The following is a 21038-nucleotide window of genomic DNA, read 5'->3' as shown; positions in this document are numbered from 1 at the left end:
TGATCCTGAAAGGGGGATCCTTCCATCTGTGGTCCCTTCTCAAGGTTTCTCATTTTCCCCCTGCTAGGGGTTTTTAAGTTTTTCCTTGCCCTTTTGGGAGCTTAAGATCAGGGGATGCTTTGAGAATAATTGTCAATTTCTGTCTATGTGAAGCCCTTTGAGACTGCTTGTGATTTAGGGCTATACAAATAAACTTGACTTGACTTGACTATTTCAACTGGGTGTTTGCTTTGACTTTTTGAATGGTCTGGGAAGCGTGGCAGTGAAATCTGGAGAAAATGGGAATGATGTGACTCGGACTCTCTAGCGCCATTCCAGCCAGTCCTTGAATAAGAATTGAATGGCTTTGAGCGGATGTTCTGCTCAGCATATTTTTGTGTCCAGCCAGAGAGGGGGAAAAAGAATGAGACGGAACCCGTCTGATCGGCGGCGACTGGCGCTGCTGAGGGTCGACGACGTGAGGTCTCCGCTGTCGGCGCGCGTTACACCCGTCCTATCGTGGATAACAATCCGACATAATAGCGACTTTGACCAAATTGCCCTCCCCGTCGAAACATCCGTCAGCTCTCTGACCGACGGCAGTCCGCCAATAAGTGACTGATAAGCCAGCCAGCCAGCCAGCCCGAATGGATCCTTTGTGATCTAATGGGCTTTCTTTTCATTTCTCTTTCCCCCTTTCATTCCTGGCTTGACACTACATCACAGCCTGATTGCCGGGAGGACTGATTGTTGTTTGAAGGGCCGGGCCGACCCGACCCGACCCGACCCGGCCCGGCCTGGCCGCCTGCCCTCTCTGAAAGCAGACAGCTGCCGCATCAGCCGCCCGGGTGCCTTTCTTCTTATGCATTATTAATAGCGTGCGCACGGCTGCCTTCCTTTTCTGTCTCTTTATTATTTCCTGCCATCCAATTCCCACGGCTTCCTTCCTTCCTTGCCCTTTTTGGTTGAGCTCAACATGTTTTACTGCCTCATTTTGGCAAGATGCCGGCCGGCGCCCTGATTATGGATGAATGGCTGAATTAAAAGAACAAATTTGTCTCCAACTGCTGGTAGGCGACAATATTGAGCTTTCCTAATGACTTGGCGAAGCTCCTCTTACTGCTGCTTGCCTCCATCCCTCCCTCCCTCCCTCCCTCCCTCGAAGGTGATAAGACGCTGTACGGTTTTTGGCTGTCTCTGAAACGGTTTGAACTTCTGCCACTTTTGGGCTGCCCGGTCGACCGACTGTAAAGCGAGCCACGAGGTGTGTCCCAAAAGATTTCAAACCTGCGGCGGACGGTGAAGAGCAGCTCTTTGAGAAGCCTCGGTGGATGCTCCAAATTTGCTTCTGTCTTTTCCGACACACCTCGTCAGCCGGCTCCATTGAAAGAATGACAGATTTGACTGTGTGAATGAAGCTGAAACATTTCAGGGAACATTTGCTTTGTACTGTCAATTATTTCCAAATGTATTCTAGATTATTGCCATTCTGGCTTGCTTCATCATGACTTCAATTGACTTGGAATGAGAGACCGAGCCTGTCTTTATGCTTGGAAAGATTTTGATAGTCTGATGTTTATTATTGCTGTCCAAGGAAAATCCAGTGATAAAAATGATTTTCACAAACAAGTCAAATTTGCCATAAGCATATATGCTGACAGATTTGGGCTATGCTTAAATTTCGAGATGCATCTGGTGGTTGCACTTTGTTATGAATACTAAAAAGTCACTTCTGAAGCTACTTGTTTGCAATCAATGGGAAAAAAAGTGAGCAGACTTGGAAATACGAGCTTTTCATTGGACAGCAACATTATGATGTCTTTTTGGCACTAAAGACTTGACTACTGATTTTTGTCTGCTCTTTTGTATTTGTGAAGGATCTTCATTCCTAATAATAAAGCAGATTTGAAAAAGAAACTTGTCCTTGTTTGACTCTTGATCGATTGCCCAAAAGCCAATCCGCCAACTCATCAAAGTAAATACCATTTCATTTTGACAGTTGCACCAATAAGCTTGTTGTGAAGACGTCAACACCAAGTCCTGTCAAATTACGGTTTATCTAACGCACCACCGAATTTAATACCTTGTTGATTTTTCTTCTGTTTTTGCCAGTGGGAGAAACGCTCAGGAATGGTGATTAGATTTTGGCAGACAAGGTCAACTTGAGCAAACATCTCCCTCCTTGTAGAACCGATTTTTTTTTTTTTCCTTATGCCAATAATGACTTTTACTGATGACTTTTCAAAAAAAGTTGGGTGGAAAAATGAAGTGGGAAAAAAAAACTCACTTGAAGCATGAATTGCTTGAAATGATATCCATCTTAAAAATGGATTTAGTGGTTCTATGAACAGTCTGTCATCTTAAACGTCTTACTGAATTTATTCATAGAGACTTAAAATCTTCTTTTCCTTTCGGCTTTTTCCCTCCAGGAATAATTTGTTGATTTGTTTTATTTTTCTCTTTCCAGTAACAAGCAATACCGCAATCTATTTGATGAATCAATCTGTGAATGTTCTGAACTCCTGTTTCATGCTCGTTTTGTATTTGGCAGACTAATGCCGCTGAAGGACTTGTGCCATACATAGCCTGGCTGTAGTCAAGAGTGTCTGCTTTTTTTTTTAAAATGGCAAACTCATTGACACTGTCAACAGCACCTCTGCTTCTTGGAGGTAAGTAAGTCCTGCACTCCCATTTTGACTATTTCCATGAATTGAACACGCATCATAAGGTTGAAAGGTCACATGCCACAACACTTTGTTGGAGGATACCGAGGCACCGTCTTAAAGATGTCGAACCGAAATTGAAGATTTGAATTGTAGATTTGACAAGATTCATACCTGAAATGACAATTGCGGATATGAAGAATGTAGCTACGGGCTATACTGAATTGGAGATCGTTACAACACACGTACAGTGTAGCGCTTAAGTGCTTGCCTTATGCGTGAACTAACAAGGTTGTGGCTATTTTGTAAATCAAGTCCTAAATCTTCTTTTTTTTTTCTTCTGAGCAAACGATTTGCAATTTTTCCGGATTGTGACCTTAATGTTTCTCCACTCCTATCGTCATGGTAACCAAAACGGTACTTGCCGTTGTCCCCCCTTGTCATTCATTTCGGTGACATTGAATTGAATAGTCCTGATATGAATAAAGCGAACATTGACCAAAAAAAAAAAAAAAACCAACCCATTCACAGTCAAAAAACGTTAATTGGCAAAAACCTATGAGATCCACTCGCTGCTATTCACGTCGTCCTTTTGAGCAAAATGGAGCTTTTATTTTTACACGAGTATAAAGTACTCCTCTTGCTACATCTGAGAGCGCGACTCCTTTCATGAATCACACAGACGTGACCCAAATCAATGGGGACTCGACACGAGCATGTATCACTCGAAAACCGTTTCTCCCCCGGCTGACACCTGATTCTTGGAGTCAGAAGAAAGTGCAACAAAGCATCAGGCCAGTTCTATATGCGGCATTATAAAAGCGCACTTGGCCGGGCCATTGCCGTGTCACGTCCTCGCCCAAGCAAAAAAACGGCCGCCCGCCGCTTCATCTTCACGGTCCTCGAGTCTTTTGAGTCTTGTCTGACGTGACACGGCGGTGTTTGTGTGACTTGTAGCAGCATCAATCACACTATTAGCTGGAGACAGCGCTCATTCGTAGGCGCCTCAAGTACCAAGACCGCCCGCCGTAAAAAGAAATAGCAGACAAGTTTTCAAAAAGAAGCCATTGAATGTCTAAAAAAGAGCAAACTAAAAAAAAAAAAAAAAGTTGCTGAAATGAGTTGCGCTTTATTTCGACAAACGTAGTCCTTAGCTACCATTTGATGGCATCCAATTAAGTACAGTAGAAAACCTTTGCAGCTTTTGCAGTTGGGCTCCTTCCTCCCTCTTGCCTTCACAATTGCTGCCACGGTGCTAGCGGCTTCTCCTCTTGTCATTTGAATGAAATTCAGCCTCAAATTGACTTTGGATCGAAGGAAATGTCCGCTTTGTCAACCGTGATCAAATTGCGTCCGTTTGGTCAATGTGGAAAAATGGGCGACACGTCTGGCAAGTAAACAGCAATTGCCAATGTGGACACGGCAAAAGAAAGCTCATTCAGTTTGACTTCCTCCAAAACCAAATCAACGTTTCACTTTATATTGAAGTCCCTTTCAATTGTGCCAACAAACAAGCGCGCACCATATGATTGACATTGCTCCCGAGTGAGCATCGGACGACGCGGTTCGCTCCTCGTATAACTTCACCGTCACGGTGAAAAGAGAAAGAAGATTAAGAACCCGTGGGCTTGTGAAGCCTTGAAATATTTTCCTCAACAAGCGTCAATCAGGATCAAGTCGTCTGGCGTCAAAGTCAGCTCGCGTTCCTTCCCTGGGCGGCGGGTCGGCTCTTGCCGTCCGCTCCCGTTTGGCGTTCCTTGGCGACTCCCCCGTCCGTCCACGGTGCCGTTAGCCGGCGGAGGGCTCCAGTCGGGCTGGTAGAAGCGGATGTCGAACGTCCGCGCCCAGTCGGCAAAGACCCGCTTCTCCGTGATGAAGCGGTGGTGACTGCCCCGTCGGCCGCGCTCGTGCGATATGTACATGGCGCACTCGTCGGGGCCCCGCGGCTCGTAGTAGTGGTAGGGCACCGAAGGCTGCTCCGGATCCCTGCTGTCCAAATACATTCAGCCATGTCTGGAGTGCAAATTCGGACACTTACAATTGCCGTACTTGCTTATTTAACCTTTCAGTGTCCCCGAGTTGGCACGGGCGCTAATAGCTCAGATGTTGAAATATGAATGATAGGAACACAGATGTTATGCGTGCATATTCTGCATGCCATGCATCTCTCTCGCACCTGCAGAAGTCGGGCGAGACCATGCCGTACACGTTGATCCGATCGCAGAGCTCCAGGGCGATGGTCATCGTGAACCAGCCGGTGCTCAGCCACGACTTGGATATCCTCCTGTGAGAGAAGGAGCGAGCGGGTGACATTCAGTTTGACTTTTTTTTTTTTTTTTGCCGCGTGATTAAGTGAAGACTCGTCTCAATCCGGGGCTCGATCGTTCACGCTCCTCGGCGGCGTCGTTAAAATAGGCGTCCCATATCGAGCGATGCAAATGAAGCCCGTCAAATCGTGGAAGCCCTCATCAGGAAGTCGGCGTGTTGTCCGCCGACGGATGACGAGAGAGATCGTTTTGCACCGCCGCTCTTTTGCGCGAGGGGAGAAAAAAAAAAGATCTCTTCAAATGCAAAAAGTCCTTCAGACCTTCAAGGATGCTGCTTGATCATAAGATGTCAGATTTGCTTTGGATTGTTTTCGGGGTTTAGCATTCATACACAGCCCAACCGCATTGGAGAGGGAAATAAAACGACTCAATTGATAGCATATTATTGAATCATTCTCGATTTCGGTTAGGGCCAAATAGCTTTGTGTATGCCTCCTCCAAAAAATCTGATCATCAGCAAACTTGGAGAAAGCCTAATATTTAGCGAGGACGTCTGAAGTGTACCAAAAACACCTCTTTGATGTTTTACGAAAACACCTACCTCGTTAAGTTCATCGGCGACCGACTAAATGATCATACGCGTTTGCAAGCGGAATGCTGTCAGCCGGTGTCTGAGCCTTGCAGTGCCGACGCATTAATGTGTTTTTTTTGCCCGTCTTTCATCTTTTGGAGGCGACCCGACCGACCGCCCGCCCGCCCGCCCTCATCGTTGTGGTGTTTACGGGCGTGTCGATGAATAACCCAGAAGCAAACGTTCCCGAGCCGCGAGTGGACCAACACAAATGTTTACCCCTCGACCCGATTGTGTTTACTTGCTACTTTAGCGCTGGAATTGAACAAGTTTTTTGATTGTGTTGATTCTTTTCTGCACGTGTTTGAAATTGAAACTCGCTTTCCGCGCACATTCTTATTGGTAAATAAATCAGCCTAAAAATGATTAACGGGTCCCGATTGAGCGAGAAATCGAAACGTTAATGAATACATTTTAAAAAATTTTTTTAAAAAAGGCAAAGAATTGCTAATGATTGATCCATTTGAACTACGAGTGGCACAAACTATGTCGATGTGCAATAAAACGATAAGAGCTATCGTGATGCCACCTTTTTGCAATAATACTCAAGTGTGCAATTTGGCAACTATCTCACTTACTAACTAGGGCTAGGACCATTTTTACGCTGTATTATTTTATTTGACAGTATAGTATGAATAGGTTAAATATCAATCCATTTACACAAAATATCATAATTCCGATGTACCGACCGACGCCTTGAACAAATCCATTTAATGGCTGATTTGAAGGGGGACAAGTGATTTGAGGAATGAGCGTGGTTTTGGTTGCCCATCCCTTGCTTGATTAGTTACTGGGCAACAAGAAATGAAATGAGTTTTTCTTTAAAAGGACCTCATCTGTTGGCTCCTCTGCGGCGGCTGTTATTAAAATGGCTTCGATGTAGCTCCAGCCTTCACACGTTATGTTAACGACCTTGACTGGAACAGCAGGAATAATAGTCATAATAAATACATAGATACAGGGTGGTTGATTGCGCAACAGGTTGCCCGTTAAGGCTATTCTTAAGAGCAACAACACTGCATGGCGACCAACAAGTTAAACACCCCCACTCTTCACAATCGTTAATTCCTGATGTCGCCGCGGCGGTAAAAGGGGAAATGAGAAGAGCAGAACGTTTGGCCGGAGTGGGATCAATTCCTGAGCTGTACACCCCCATGAGGCAATTTCTTTGCCGCCGCCGCCGTCTATCTTAACCCAAGTGGCGTTCAATCTCTTCTGACGCGTGGAACAAAAGCTAAGGCACGGACGGAGGCTGAAACCAATTGAGTTGCCTTTTATTCACTGTTAACCCTGGGCTTGTTTTGAAGTCATAGAAACCTCGTCCTTCCTGCAAGCTCTTCTGTCTCCTTGAATGGGTGCATTCCAACAACAAGGGCACTGAGTAAAAGTGTCAAAGTTCCACCTTCAATGGAACTCGACACAGCCAGATGGAATGTCAGCTAATGCCAACGGAAATGATTGAAAAGAAAGAAAGCTCTTACCTGTCCTTGCCCGTTTCTCTCTTGAAGAGCTCGTCAAACTGCAACATCTTCTGCCAGGAGATGATGTAGACTTTGAGCGCAGGAAGCACCTGGCTCATGAGCCGCAAGTTGTTGTACACCAGGCCCTTGCCGTCTCGCCGCATGTAGCTACTGGGTCCCCAGAAGATGAAAACGGCGTCCTGGCTGGCATTAAGCAGATGGTTGCGACCCCTCAGCACGCGTTGCATGCTGGAGTGGGCGATGACGCGCAGGGACGTGCGGCGCCCCACGTCCGACGCGTACTCCCCCGCCGCCGGCGCGTCGTTCATGCGGAGCACGCACTCGGCCCGGTCGATCTCGTCACCGCGCCCGCCGCCGATCAGGTGGCCCGAGCTGGTGACCAGGGCGCACGTCCGGCAGTGCATCTTCAGCGGCTGATGCGAAATAGGCAAAGGGTAGAGTTGCATCAACAACTTTTTGCTGTTTATTGCACCCTCGCTCGGTCCACCCAATCAAGGAAATTCTATTTCGGCCAGCCCCCTCCCACCCGGTAGCTAGCAAGTTGTATTTTGTACCCGGGGGCCCCTAAATGCCTGGCTGGCAGACCTCCTCTGTCACTAGAAGCAGCGGCTCGCTGGCCAGCGATCGCTCTCTTCGGGGAGGTTATGAGCGAGAAACAAGGCTCTCCATCTCACCTGGAGTCATTTGACTTATTCCAGGCGGAGGGAGCGTCCTGACAACTAGATTTATCGGATTTATTCCAAATGGCTTGTCGTAAATCCTGGACTCTTAGGACTTATTCCAGGGGGAGTCATGTGAAGTCATTCCGAGCGGCAAATCCAGGGTCACCTTAATGTGTATGGGCTGAACAGAGGAAGTCTTTGTGACGTCAGAACATTCTAAAATGTACAGTTATTTGATTTCTTCCTAGACACCTAAAGTCATGTGACCTATTGTTCTTCCTAGATTGGGCCGTGCTAATAAATCAGCAGTGATTCACATTTTCAGCTCTCATGAATCATTGATGTGCTTGAAATTGAGCGTTTTGTACTTTGCCGGCGCCGCCAGCACAACAACCTTCACTGTCTCGTTGATTAGGCGGACGTCGTTACGATTGTTTTCCGGCTATTTTATTTTCATTGGAGAGAGGCATGAAAATAGACATGGCGGCCAATGAAACGGTTGTTTTGCAAAAGGATTTCATTTGATTGCACAGAGCAGCTGTGGCGCTTTTGCCTCGCGACACAATCTGGAGGTAGAAAATATTCCCGACTATTTGACAGGCAAATATCGAGAAAATGCAGTGAACTGCGGTGAATTGTATCGCATCAGAGAAGCATAGATCGTAAATATTGTCACGAACCTTATGCTGTCATAATTGGAGTGAATCATATGATCGTATTGTAATTTGATTGGAATGTGTTGTATCGTAATTGGAGGGAATTGCATAAATAAATGGGAGTTCTAAAAAACTGCTGCGGGTGCCGAGCAGCAGTTGGACGGGGCTCCTCTGTGAAAAAATGGAAATCACTAAAAAAAATCCTTCTTTGGACCCAGCTCAGTGCAAAGGAAGTATGTTGAAGTGATTTTAGCAGCTTCACTTGCAAAAAGTTGAGTCTTGGAGCTTGATGTAGACAAAAGTAGCGCTTTGCCACCAACTTCATAGGTTATTCCAAATGGTTTGGAGGGGCGTGGATTTCTTTTGGCAGTAGCTTTCGTTCATGGATAGCGGCAGTTGTTCACGTGGGTGCGCCACACGCAGGCTGTGCGCTCAGTGGCTTGTGCGCTAGGCGTCTAATATATAGTATCGAGCGAGCGTGTAATTAAACAGCGGGGGAAAAGGCCCGGCCGGGAATGTGGCACACACGATGGTCAGGTTGTTTTCCAATCGGCTCGGCGCTCACAGGGCCGCAGGCGCTCACGCGTAACACAGCCGGTAATTGCTCCTTTCCCGACGTCCAGAATGGTCCCTGGAGGACCGCGAGCGGGCCATTACGCCTGATGGATGCCGTGCCCCCTCAGAGCTGAGAAATAGCATTGCAGTGTTGGTATTGATTATTTGACGGGGCGGCGAGGAGCAAGACGGGGAGGGGCGGCGGCTTTGAGGGACAGAGCCAAGGCCGGCCTGCCGGGCGGCGGCTGAAGAATTAGCCAATGCTACTATGTGGCAGTCGTGCCGTGCCGTGCCGTGCCGTGCCGCAGGGCATCGTCATCCGGCGCTTCCGAAAGGCTATTCTGTCTCTTTCCAAAGTGAGCCGGAATAACTCAGCAAAATGGTCCAACTTTTCAGCAGTGGTGCCGAAAGAAGGCCCTAGAAAATGGTCATGTTGCAATTGTTGTGGTTTCCATTCTCAAGCGTAAGCCAAAGTGTCCGATTAAGTTAGAAGAGGTCCTCCGTACAAAGCGCTAAGTGTGAGCTAAAGGCAGCACGGAGAGAGAGCGCGGAAGCTGCGGCGGCGGCAGCAGCACCAATTACGGTCGACTCAAACGTCAGCCTCTCAAGACCGCCATCAAACGTGCCTTGGTTGGCGGAGGCAGGGACGGACGGACGGACGGACGGACGGAACGGAGGCAGCTCATTTGAAGGGCTCACTTGATTCAAAAATGACATTTTTGGTCACCAAGTCCAGAGATATGCCGTGACTTTGGCTAATAAATAAATGAGGCCTTCTGTGTTCCATTCTGGCTGCCTGAAGCTAAAAACTCTCTCTAAAAGCTCGAATACTTGAAGCACCTGCCCGATGCTAAGTAGCTAAGCAAGATTATGCGCATGGCTGCAATCCTGTAAAATATGAAGGAGACCTTTCCTCCTGCAACGACCGTTTGAAATGTCCTGGATCTTACGGAGAAGTGATTCTTTTCCCTTCTTCTCCCCAGCAGACCTCACTAGCATGTTTGTCATTTCTTAATATTTGGAACTAGTAGAACTTCCTCCTTGTCTCGCAGCTGACGCTTGCCCCCCCCCCCTGGCCCGCGAGTTTCAATTATTGTATTGCGTTTGGATTCTGGCGCAGCCAAAGTGGGCAGACAATGGAGTTGCACGACGTTGCAACATGCTGTGTTTTTTTTTTTTTCTCTCCCAACCTTGGCTATAATTGGCTCCCTTTCAGGCCGCCGGGCTCCGGTGCACAGCGTAACCTCCATGCAGCTGGGAGAAGAGACAGCTTCTACCACACACAGGCGATGCAGAGGTAGTTGCTCGGAATACAAAAGACACGGTCAAAAGATCTTTCTCTGCTTTCACACCTGTTTTTTTGGGGGAGGGCGGTTGTTGTTAGGGAACAGATGGATCGTGACAAGGAAGTGGGCTTGCGTGACAGACAGACAGACAGACAGACAGAGCCAGGCAGGGGAATGAAATGCAAGAGCTTTGAAGAAAGGACTTGCTACCCATTTTTCGGCCCTCCTCAAGGGAAGAAAATGTAGCGCCTGTCTAAAAAGAAGTCCTTGAAAAAGTAGGACGAAGGAAGCTCAGGGGATTCGGGTGGTCCCTTACTTTGCTATCTACCTCGTATGCAAAGATATCAAACTGTGGCAGCGATTGTTCTGATGTATTTGGTCATTTGCAGTCCTATTTGGAAGAATGCACGGTGGCTAGCGTGAGGCCCGGGCTCAATTCCGCGCGCTGCCGTGTTTAATAAGCCGTTAACTTTGGACCTTCACAACAGCAAAGAAAGCGAGGCAGTAGTCGACTAAGCCTGCTATGTGTCCTTCAGCCGAGAGGAACGCCGGTTTCCTCGTGCGCGCCTTCAAATCTGGCAGCATTGAATGAATCCTGCTTTCGCGTGTCAATTTTACAAGACATTTCTTTTCACTTGACAGGTTGGTTGGTTTGGATTTTTTAAAAGCACAGTATGTCTGCTTGTTTGGATGTATTCTTAGTTGAGCGTCGACATGCAAATCGACGCTAGGTAACGCCCGTCTGCTGCTTCCGGCGTTAGTTGCGCTACTGTTATCGATGCGCGCGTTGTCGTGGTTGGCGCAGAGCGAAAATTGCTAACGGCCCCCCTCCGGACGTCACTCAGTAGGATTTGTCATCTCCAGCCACAATGACTACAGCCCTCGCCGGCAACACATTGGAATGGCTCGGAGATGGCCATGAGCAAGCACACGAACGAGTACAGTGTCTTTTGGGAGTGGGAGTAGATGTGAGGTCAATTGCGGAGGCAGAACAAAGAGTCAAATTGGCTGATCAACTATCATCAATCAACTAGCGTCACCCAGCGAGCGAGCGTCTCTCCGCTGTCATCTATCAGCTATGAAGTATTGGCTTCCAACTCCCAAACGTTTTTCATGATGGGGACAATTCGATGGATCGTCTCACTTCTTATCATTTCCGCTGACTGTTTTAATGGCGTCACAGCGCATAAATGTTTTGCCGCATTATTAATGAAACGCTTGCTGGAGGCGACAACTTGTGTCCCTGCTGGCAACATTGTACAGTGAAAGTGCTCTTCCAGCTTTTAAAGGCATTTCATTTATTTTCTTCTCTTTTCTTATTGGAGTCTGCCAAACAATCCATTATGTTCATTTCATGGGAAAAAAAAAAAACATCCTAGCCCGACCGGCCCAAAAAATAAATAAAACTGCCTGCCAGCTGTTCTCATTTGGGCTAACTGTTTTGTCCTTGCAGATCAACGTGATGCGATAAAGACTAAAAAACAAATGGAGGACACTACTGTACGTATGTTGCCTGGAAAGACAGCTTGCGCTTTTGGATTTGGCAGCGTTTGACTATTTATTAGTGGCTATCAATCCCACTGCTATCTATCGATCATTTGAAAATGGGATTCTCAGTCACATGACTTTGCGGGGAGAGAGAGAGAGAGACTGACTGACTGACTGATCTACTTGTAGTGCCTCTGTCCACAAAAAGCCAATTGTGTCGACTGACAATGGTGAACTCTTCACTGACCCGCTTAATCCTCACCCGCTTTGGAATCTCAGCGGTATGGCTCTTCAGCACGGATGTGCTTCATCACACACAAGGCTTCTTGTCAAGCTCTGACCTTGGAGGAAGTTAGCCAAGTTGGAGTTGGCCAAGTTTGATGTCTGGAGGATCAGTTCATCTTGGAGAAGGAGTACAAATGCGCCTCAAACGGCTGCTGCAAACTAAAATGGCAGACTTTGCCGACCTTCTTTGTGGGTTGTCTCGTGAGATGTTAAATGTCGGTCTGAGTCTGAAAGCAAAGCGAAATGGCCGACTTCACTTTTCTGCCCTGACTTGGGCGATGACCACACAGGAGGCCTGGAATTAGCATTCTCCTCACTCCCTAGTGTTTGGGTACAAAAGAAATCGATGACTTTGCCCGTGATTCCTTAACCACAGGGTGTGAGATTACTCCCGTCCAGGGAGCGCTTATCGAGACGCTCCGGCCATCTTTTTCCGTAATTGCTTCCCGTAGGCCCTGACGCCCGGCACCTTCAAATTCCAAGCAGATCCGCCGCAAGCCAAGCATTTTTTCCCCTTTAAGGAGTTGTCTGCGCTAAAGACGGTCTGTCGCTTTGAGTTTGATGTTTTGTAAACGGCAGACGGACAGCCCTTGCCGAAAGTAATTGGGGAGCGGCTCTTTCTCCAGCTGGCTGATGGCGCGGCGCTCGCTGTCCTCGAAAAGACGGGAGAACCAACGGCTTTGTGAAATATTAAACATCTCGTGCAGCTGGCACCCGAGCGGCGGCAAGGGTGTGTGTGTGTGCGGGTGTGTGTGTGTGTGCGCACCCTTCCATTCACACAGTTCCTTCCAGGGTGCCAATTATGTCAGATAACAGCACTCAAAACAGCATCCACCCTGGCTGTCTCACCTCTGCATGATTGCACCATATCATTGGAGGATTGTCAAGACAGGCAGAAAAGTACTTCCTGTGAGATTTAACGATCTATCTTCAGAGCTCGTCCGCTCTTTTTCATTCACGCGGATCATCTTGTCCCATGCCTTTCCCGCCCCTCACTGCTTTTACCGGGTTATTTTTTCCTCCTTCCTCATTCCCAACTTTAATTTTCTTTGCCTTATCAGAGCCGAGCGCTGCGGCACAGCCGGCGCCGAATAAATTATACCTCCTTCTGACCTCAATCACATTTGTTGCATTAGAAGAGAAAAAAGCGCTTGTGACGAATGATTTACGCAAGATGCATAAATACAATATATATGGAAAATAGGTTGCAGGCAGGTGTTTCGCCATTCCTATTCTTTTTTTCTTACCACTCTATAAACAGCGCTCGGGTTTTTCGGTAGATCGTAACTAGTTGGACACAAATAACACGAGCGGTTTTTCACCCCAAAATCACTCCCTGCTTGCATTGACGTGGCTTTCAAACATTGCCCTTCAGCCTCTCTGGATAGCGCGTGTCACTATCATTTATCAGCTCATATTGATTTTTGTTTTTTTTTCTTTTTGCTTCTGGGTAGAGTCAAAATGGCAGCATGAGTGGTGTCGGCTTTCAATTAGAGCGTACGGGATGTAATTGTAGCCTCACTTGTAATCGTTAATGACGGGCGGGTGCACAATTGTGATAAATGACTCTCTTAAGAGCCATGCCGAGATGGATGGATGGACGGACGGATGGATGGATGGTTTGCAGTGCCTCAGAGGGTATTTACCTTGTGGTCCACGATGCTGCTGTAGCCCTGGAGGGCCGGCCGGTGAGGCCGGGCCGGGCCCAAAGAGACGCCGGTGGGCCGTAACGGCCGCTCGGGCGTTCGCGTGTCATTGGCATCCCGGACGATGCTGTGGAAGCTGCCGTTGTAGACCAGGAAGAGGCTGGCGCACAGCAGCAGCACGAGAAGCACGGCAGCGGCATGGCGCTAGGAAAAAGAGAAAAAATAGACAAAATGATATCATCGAGTTGATGACCAAAAGCAAAAAGGGGTTTGATGACCAAATCAATTTCTCATACCTATAAGTTGTTGTACATGTTTTATCGACCAAATGATAAAAAGATTGGAATGTCAAAATCTAAACATACCCAAAAACTTTTTAGCAAAGCCACCGAGTTGATATCGTATTTATTCACTGTTCTGTAAGTTTCCCGCTCTTCGATAAAGTCCATGCCCATATCAGTTGGGTGCGTCTTGAAGTAAACACTTACTTCAAATAGTCACCTATTTATTTATTTTTCTCTGGGCTAGTAGGTGTAATTGTCTGAGTTCATACAGTCTGCCATTTGAATTCCATTGCTAACCAAAACAGCAGCATGTGAAAAAGAATATCCTTTCATCCTGGAAATGTGTATCGAAGAGGCTATCGATGTGTTCAGGAGCGTATCTGAAGATAGGAATGTGGAGACTTTTGCTTGCCTGAAACCAAACAGCAGTGGATAGTGTCGATAGTTTCAAACGTCTTTATCTTGTTTTGGGCACCCATTCAATGCAGCCTCTTGTCAAAGGTCAAATGAGCAAGCCAAAACAACACTTTGTCACAGCTTAGTTGCAGAGCACATCTGTTAGCTGCATTGTTTCAACCTAATCTTTTGATCCGACAGTCAGTGAGCACACGCAGCCAGCTCGTGGTGCTTTTCGGAGCGCACTTTGCTCAACACAACTGAGATCTTCCATCGAAGCGTCCACGACATGCCTTTCAAAAGCATTTGCGAGAAAAAAGAAAAGAGCATGCAAAACAAAACCACCTTTACCAGCGGTGTCTTCATCTTGCGGCGCTCTCGGGATACTGTCAAGCGGGCTCCGTGCGCCCGCAAGCGGCGCCGCTCATCCTCCCTCCGCACGCGTCCGGGATCCAGCTCTGCCCAGACCCGTCTGGGGGTGGGAGCGCTCCGCTCCGGTTGGCTCGGGCTGCCTCCCTCCAAAGAGCCCGGGCGACAGATGTGCTCAAGCGGACCTCTGCAGGGTCCTAAAGCCTGCCCACGTTTTGACGACACATTACGCCAGGCATGGCCGGCGGGCACGTTCTTCCATCGGTGCTAGTGGAGGGCCTAATCAGCAAAAATGTGCTCTCAATATTTGGAATGCATGTAGAAAAGCCACACCATTCAACAACATTGCTGAACAAGAAGCCAAGTACAAGAATGACATTTTTTCAAGTCCTTTTCAACATATACTGGGCCTATAGCACCTTCAGTACTGTAGAAACACAATTGAGTGGCACAACTAACATACCTATGTCCGTCATTGTTGCTGCTGTTACAACTTCAAACTCCATTCGACCCCTGCTTATTTGCAGTTGCGCACTAGCTGATGCAGGGTTTTTCTTTTTATATCCATGTAGAAAAACATCAACGGGAAAAAAATAGATACAATTTGCCGGAACTTTGTGTTAATCACCAGGCATGCTATCAAAACAATGTGTTCCCTTTTCGCCCCTAAAGTTTAAGACAGGAAAAATGACCAACATTGTACATTTAGCACAGTAAGGAAGAACTTGATTATTTCCGAGCACCGCAGCTATAGAAGGTGCAGTACATTAGCCAAAGAGCACCTGCAGCACAAAGATAAGGAAGGCTTGCTTTAATGGCGGATGGAGATCTCGTGTGGGAGAACGCCAGCACCCTGTTGGCTAACTTTGCGTGCATTTTGACATTATGATGAAACTCTCTTGCCATTGATTCCTAATGCAAGTAGCGTTTATGTCTTATTGATGCCGCGTGTCTGCTGCTGGGATGCTTCCATTTCCTCCCCTGCGGAGATCAATAAAACTCATCTTGCGCTGTGCTGGATTATAACTAGTTTCATACAAACTAAAAAAAATAAACAAATTCAGGGTCTTACAGAAGTGGTGTGCGGTACAGTAAGATCTGTTCGAAATTTAACCCAAATTAAATACAGGGACCGTGTTGCAGATACCGATACTTTTCAATATTTCTAAATGTATATATACAGTACAGTCTACATATCTATTGTCTGATTGACTTTAAAGTATATTTTAGATCCGATACCAAGTAGATACAGGAACCATATCTCAGGTACGCTGACACTTTTTAAACCGGGGTCTCTATATCCGTACCAAAGTTAGTTTAAAAAAGAAATAAAATATTGACTGTCCCACTGCTACCCCCAATGCTTATTTGTTCGGCTTGTAGTGATTGTCACTTCCGTACTGATTAACTGTCAGTGTTTACACAATACATCACACTGGTACCAGCCTCAGTAAATTCAAAATGTTCATACAAAAAAAAAAAAATGCCTGAGATGTTACAGCAAATAGTCGCTGGGTCAAAGCTTTTACATGAGCACCCTGCAAATGATTCACCGTGTGTTTGGAGTTTAGCATCAATATTAATGGACATTTCATCATTTTTCTCCAAACAAGGTTCAAAGGCCTTCAAGCAGAGTACTGCAACGAGGCCAAAGCTGCCAAAAGGGAGGGAAGGAGGGAGGGGAGGGAAGGCAGGGTGATGGCCACCTACTGCGAATTTTTATTTATTTTTATTTTTTTGTGTGACACCACTTGCATCAGTATGCAAAACAAACACACAGTACAGTAAATAATACTCTTGAGCATTCCGGCAATAAGAGAAATCCTTTTGGGTTGATTTGTTTAGTACATTTTTCTGGTTCTGGTTCAAATAAGGCTTGAAGCCATAGGTGGCTTTCGAAATTGCGTAAGCCGCATATAGGCAATGTATGCACAGTCATCCGTTGTACGCTTGACTGCTAATTCATTGGACTTTTCACAGCTGCAAGAAAGACCTTGACAAGAACTTTGTGTGTGTGTGTGCAGGCGGGCGAGCCTGTGTGTGTCCTTTCCATAATTAGAGCGTACGTCCAATTCACCCCGGTGATTACCCCCGGGCGCCACGACAAATGGCGACGATGCCCCACTTCTGCTCGGGTGGACTAAATAGCGAGGCTGGATGGGAGACGGAACTCGTTTCAAGCCAGAGTAAGTCTTCTAAAATAGAGTTTGGAGGATTTCAAGAATAGGCCTGTGTCAATGGCACATTTCCAGACAAAGGCTGTAATGCGCAACATTTCAATTTGGGCCTTCAAGCCAAGATAAATGTTTCTCGCTGGGTTTCAAATTTACATTTTTCAAGCCAGACAAGAGAGAACGTGAGCAGCCTGCTGAGGTGCGCACCCATCACACTAAATGATTGTAAAAATGTCTTGGAAATATAAGAATGTTGGTTCCATTTAATCAAGGCCATCTTTTCAATTTGATTCATGTGACCTTTAAAAAGTCTTAAAACATTTTAAGTTCATGTCCTCTTGTTTTTCTTCACAGTTGATGAAGGAAAAAAAGGGGAGCCAATATCTTGAAGCTTCCCCCATCCATCCGTCCTTGCGTCTGTCCGTCGCTGTTGCATCTTCCTCCTGTGTACCTGCTGCCATCCATGTTTTTCTTTTTGCTTATGACTCACATTGGCGTGGCGTGGCGTGGTGTCCTTTGCATAAGAACAATCGAAGGCTGCCAGGCTGTTTGGAGGAAGTGTCCATTAGAAAACACTTTTTCTTTCCCCCCTCATCAACAATTGCAGATGACACGACAGCGCAGGGTGAGTCTTTGATTTGCTTCTTATCATTTGTTGCTGGCTCGCTACAGGCCTTTTTCTCCAGGGCTGTTGTCTTTAATTGAATGAAGGAAGCGGGAACGGTCACAGCGGTCGGTCGCCTTTTTCTTTTTTCTTTCAGGAGGCCAAAGAAACGAGCCGCGCTGGCTCGCTGGCTTCCGCCCGGGACGCCGTTGTCATGGCTAACTGCAGGTGTGATTTATAGCAGCAAAATGTGAGCCCTTAGCTGCCGCTGTCAGCCAGGAAATAGGTTTATCAGAAGCAGATTGCAGTTCGCATCCAATGAAAAGCAAGCGTCACAAGAGAAGCCATTGACTGGCCTGCTTGGTAAATGGATTATATTCCGCTGGAATTGTGCTTGCCTCAAGTAGACGAAAGGGAGGGCAAAAAGAATGAGGATGCTACTTCCGAATTTTTTTAACATGACTTACTCTGCTGTTTTGCAAGGACAGCCTTTATTTTGTCATTCATAGCATTCTCAGGGCTATGTTGAAAGAAACACAAGGTCGAAAAAATGCTTTTTTTCATCTTCATTTGGTTGTGAAAGGAGCAATTTATTTTTATTTTTTTCCCCTACCGTGTATCTTCTATATCTGTGGCCACTCTTTTGAATGATCCCCATCTCAAGAGCTGCTTCCGTTTGTCCTGCTAAACAAAACTGTTGACAGAGCGAGACGGCCCCTGGAATAAATGCTCAGGCCGTCTCGCACAATTAAGGAAGCCATCAATAAGCTCCCGCAGGTCCACATCAATTTTGCCTAAAGTAGAAAAAGGCCTTCACCAAATGTCAAGTGTAAAAGCTCCCAGGTTTCCCCCATTCTCCAGAATGGGAAAGCACGGCAGCAATATGGCACGGCACGCCTTGCGAGCAAATCAACACGCTCTCGCCACAGTCGAGTGCTTGTAGGTTCTTTTAATGGCAACAAAATACATTCTGCAATTAGGAAAAGAACCTTTACGATATGCCACTAACAGTTACAAAGCAGATGACACAATTGAAGCTTTTTTTCGGATGAATGAAAAACAATGTTGCATTTTCATGCTAATCTAGCACCGGTAAAAATGAAACGTGTTACATTCAAACGCACACACACACACACGCGTTACAAGGACACTTGACCCGAAACGAAAAAAAGGGATCACATTAAAACCAAAACGTTTGTGTTCTACCCTCAAAATAATGCAAAATTTCTGTTTGATGCAGTGCAAAATCCACCAAATCAGAAAGGGCTCTTTAATGATTGGTATCATGGTAAAGGCAGAATATTTCATGATTGTTGCAGGTGAAGCCAACCAGGCGCAAACAACAGCAACCTCAAAACGGTAGCAGCGACATCTCCTAAAATGAAGTCAGTCACATGTAAACGGTTCTGACAGCTGCCAGATGACTGCACAATCACAGTGTGTGTCTGTCCCCCCCCCCAACCTTTGAGGTAAACATGCATGACGACATCATCCCATTCCTCCCACGCTAGAATTGGAAAGGAAAAAAAAGGGGGGAGTGTAAATAAATGCTTGTTGCCATTCACAGTGACCCGACCCGGCCGGGGCAGTGCCCCCTGCCCGTTTTGCTACAACAGCAATAGCCGCTTCAAAGAGAAACGCCGACAAACATCAAGCCTTTGACCAGATCTCTGCTCCAAAGCAAGTGTCAAAGGTAAACGTTTCATTTGTACCTTTTGAGACCGAAACACGCTACTTGCCGAGAACATGTGTGAAGGAAGGGTGAAAAGGAGATCTGGGTCAGCTGTAACAGAGGCAAGCTAGATGGGCAGATTTCAACAATCAGTGGCCAGGTTATTGACTCAACTTCAGACTGGTTATTGACTCTACTTCAGACTGGGAAAGGCGGTGCTGGTATATTCCAATTTATATCATTTATATTTATATAGTGAAAGTGCCGTTTCAAGACAAAAAGACATCACATCATCAAATCGTACTGCAAATTGGCGTCTCCCCATATTCCAAGATGACATTCAATCCTGCAATATGTGGCCATTTTCCACATCAGACTGCTGTTTTGGTTAGCAACAGTGGACTCAGTGGTGAACTAAGCGTTTGTTTTCATTTGAGGAAGGAAGGCGTTGATGCAAATAATGCACCCTGCCAATGAGGGATGGCTACTTTTTCAAAACAGGATATAGAAATAAAAGCATCACTATCAATCAGCGTGCTACGATAAAGTCGATTGACGACAAGCCCGAAGGATATTTAAGCCTCGTGAATCTTTGCCCTGAGCACAACCTGCCGGCCGGCTGGGAGCACTGGCAAGACAAGAAGGTGGGCGACGTGATAAAGGAGTGGGATCGCATCAAAGTCCATCAGCATGGAATCAATGATGAGTAAACACATGTAGCGAAGCTAACCTGCACTGAAAATAAATAAATAAAACGAAAGGCGTGCGCTGTGAGAATTCGTACAGGAAACAGCGACGCATTTGCCTTGGGCCGCGGCTTAGTCATTGCAGACATTCCACTCCCACCCAATCCTGCCTTGACTCAGCTAACCGTTCAAGGGGCTGTTTCTGCCTTCAGTTTTGATTTTTGTGAAAAGAGGCAAACTAACCATGCACCAGACAGTTTGACTCCAGAAGAAGTGCTTGGAAGGCTTTGTGAGTCAGCGCAAACACTCCATTTTGACCAGACAGAGCATGTCGGTTCCGCCATGGGGATTCGCTTCAATTTGCGCTCTGCAAGAGCTGCTAACTGTTTCTTCCTTCGCTTTTGTCCTTGTTAAAAAGTTCATCGTATTTGCTGGACTACTGCATGATTTGCACTGCAAAAAAACAAAAGCAAAATACTGCACTCAAAGGCTGCGGAAGGTTTGGAGTGGCAACGTCTTTTTGCAAAATACTGCACTCAAAGGCTGAGGAAGGTTTGGAGTGGCAACGTCTTTTTGCCTCAACCTTCACAAGTGTGGATTCTGAACTGTGCCTTCTGTGACATCCACAAAATGGACTTTCTTCCGTTTTTTTTTTTTCCTGTTGTTAAAACAATGGCTGCACAACTTGCACTGCAAACTAAAAAAAAGTGCTCACCCTCCAATGCTTTGTGAGGGTTTGGAGTGCCTATGTCGCTCGCTGCCTTTACCTGTGGCCCAATAGGACGGCGGGCGCCATCAATTCTGCAGCCGCCTTACCATGACCACGACTTGCCACGGCTTACCGCGCCATCTTTCTGTCACCAACTAACAGTTTGTTTCCTTGAAAAAAAGTCTCGGCCGGACCACCGCATGACGTCAATGACAGGAAGCGTCCGGCAAAGGAGCAAAAAGCCAATGAAGTGCAGAAGAAGCCTTTGGGAGCGTCACGACAGCTGCCAGGGTGGATTGAAGAACTTGATGGCGTGCTTTTTGGCCCACTTGGCGAACACACTTTTCTCTGTGACAAAGCGGTGCCCTCCGTACGGGGCACTCTCGTGCAACAAGTACTCGGCGCACTCGTCCCGGCTGCCGGCCTCGTAGTAGTGGTAAGGGACTTTGCGGTAGCCTTCGCTCCTGCGGAACGGACAAAGAACTTTCCTCATGCATGCATCTCGTCTCTTAAAGATGCTCCTCATTGCTCCAATGTAATGGATC

The 21038-nt window shown here is 46.7% G+C and overlaps 2 protein-coding genes across 6 annotated transcripts in view; one reads left to right on the top strand and one right to left on the bottom strand.

The window, feature by feature from the left end:
* pigk (phosphatidylinositol glycan anchor biosynthesis, class K) overlaps positions 1-21038 on the top strand; it is a 41743-nt gene that overhangs the window by 12407 nt on the left and 8298 nt on the right. Inside the window, exons 11-16 of one of the 2 annotated variants that reach the window (XM_061296257.1) lie at positions 2531-2648; positions 16673-16834; positions 17177-17447; positions 17584-17654; positions 18746-18895; positions 18994-19119. In XM_061296257.1, coding sequence (XP_061152241.1) covers positions 2531-2575 — 45 coding nt within the window. In that variant the 3' untranslated portion in view covers positions 2576-2648; positions 16673-16834; positions 17177-17447; ... (1 more) ...; positions 18746-18895; positions 18994-19119. Of the gene's footprint in view, positions 1-209; positions 1897-2530; positions 2649-16672; positions 16835-17176; positions 17448-17583; positions 17655-18745; positions 18896-18993; positions 19120-21038 lie in introns of those variants that run through there. The other variant, XM_061296256.1, reaches the window with a different exon arrangement.
* On the bottom strand, positions 3751-14804 carry st6galnac5a (ST6 (alpha-N-acetyl-neuraminyl-2,3-beta-galactosyl-1,3)-N-acetylgalactosaminide alpha-2,6-sialyltransferase 5a). 4 transcript variants are annotated; one of them, XM_061296259.1, is made up of 5 exons: positions 14625-14804; positions 13600-13803; positions 7022-7434; positions 4819-4926; positions 3751-4628 (listed from the first exon to the last, which is right to left on the bottom strand). In XM_061296259.1, the coding sequence occupies exons 1-5, from the start codon at positions 14643-14645 to the stop codon at positions 4295-4297; spliced, it is 1080 nt and encodes a 359-aa protein (XP_061152243.1). In that variant the 5' UTR covers positions 14646-14804; the 3' UTR covers positions 3751-4294. The 4 variants fall into 4 exon arrangements, with proteins under 4 accessions (XP_061152243.1, XP_061152244.1, XP_061152242.1 ...); XM_061296260.1 differs by having other exon boundaries at positions 3751-4631; positions 14631-14804; XM_061296258.1 differs by having other exon boundaries at positions 3751-4631; positions 14625-14788.

This window comes from Syngnathus typhle, linkage group LG13, assembly GCF_033458585.1.
Source record: "Syngnathus typhle isolate RoL2023-S1 ecotype Sweden linkage group LG13, RoL_Styp_1.0, whole genome shotgun sequence".
Taxonomy (NCBI): domain Eukaryota; kingdom Metazoa; phylum Chordata; class Actinopteri; order Syngnathiformes; family Syngnathidae; genus Syngnathus; species Syngnathus typhle.
Note: the sequence above shows the minus strand (reverse complement) of the source record. Positions and strands in the feature narration are given on the sequence as shown.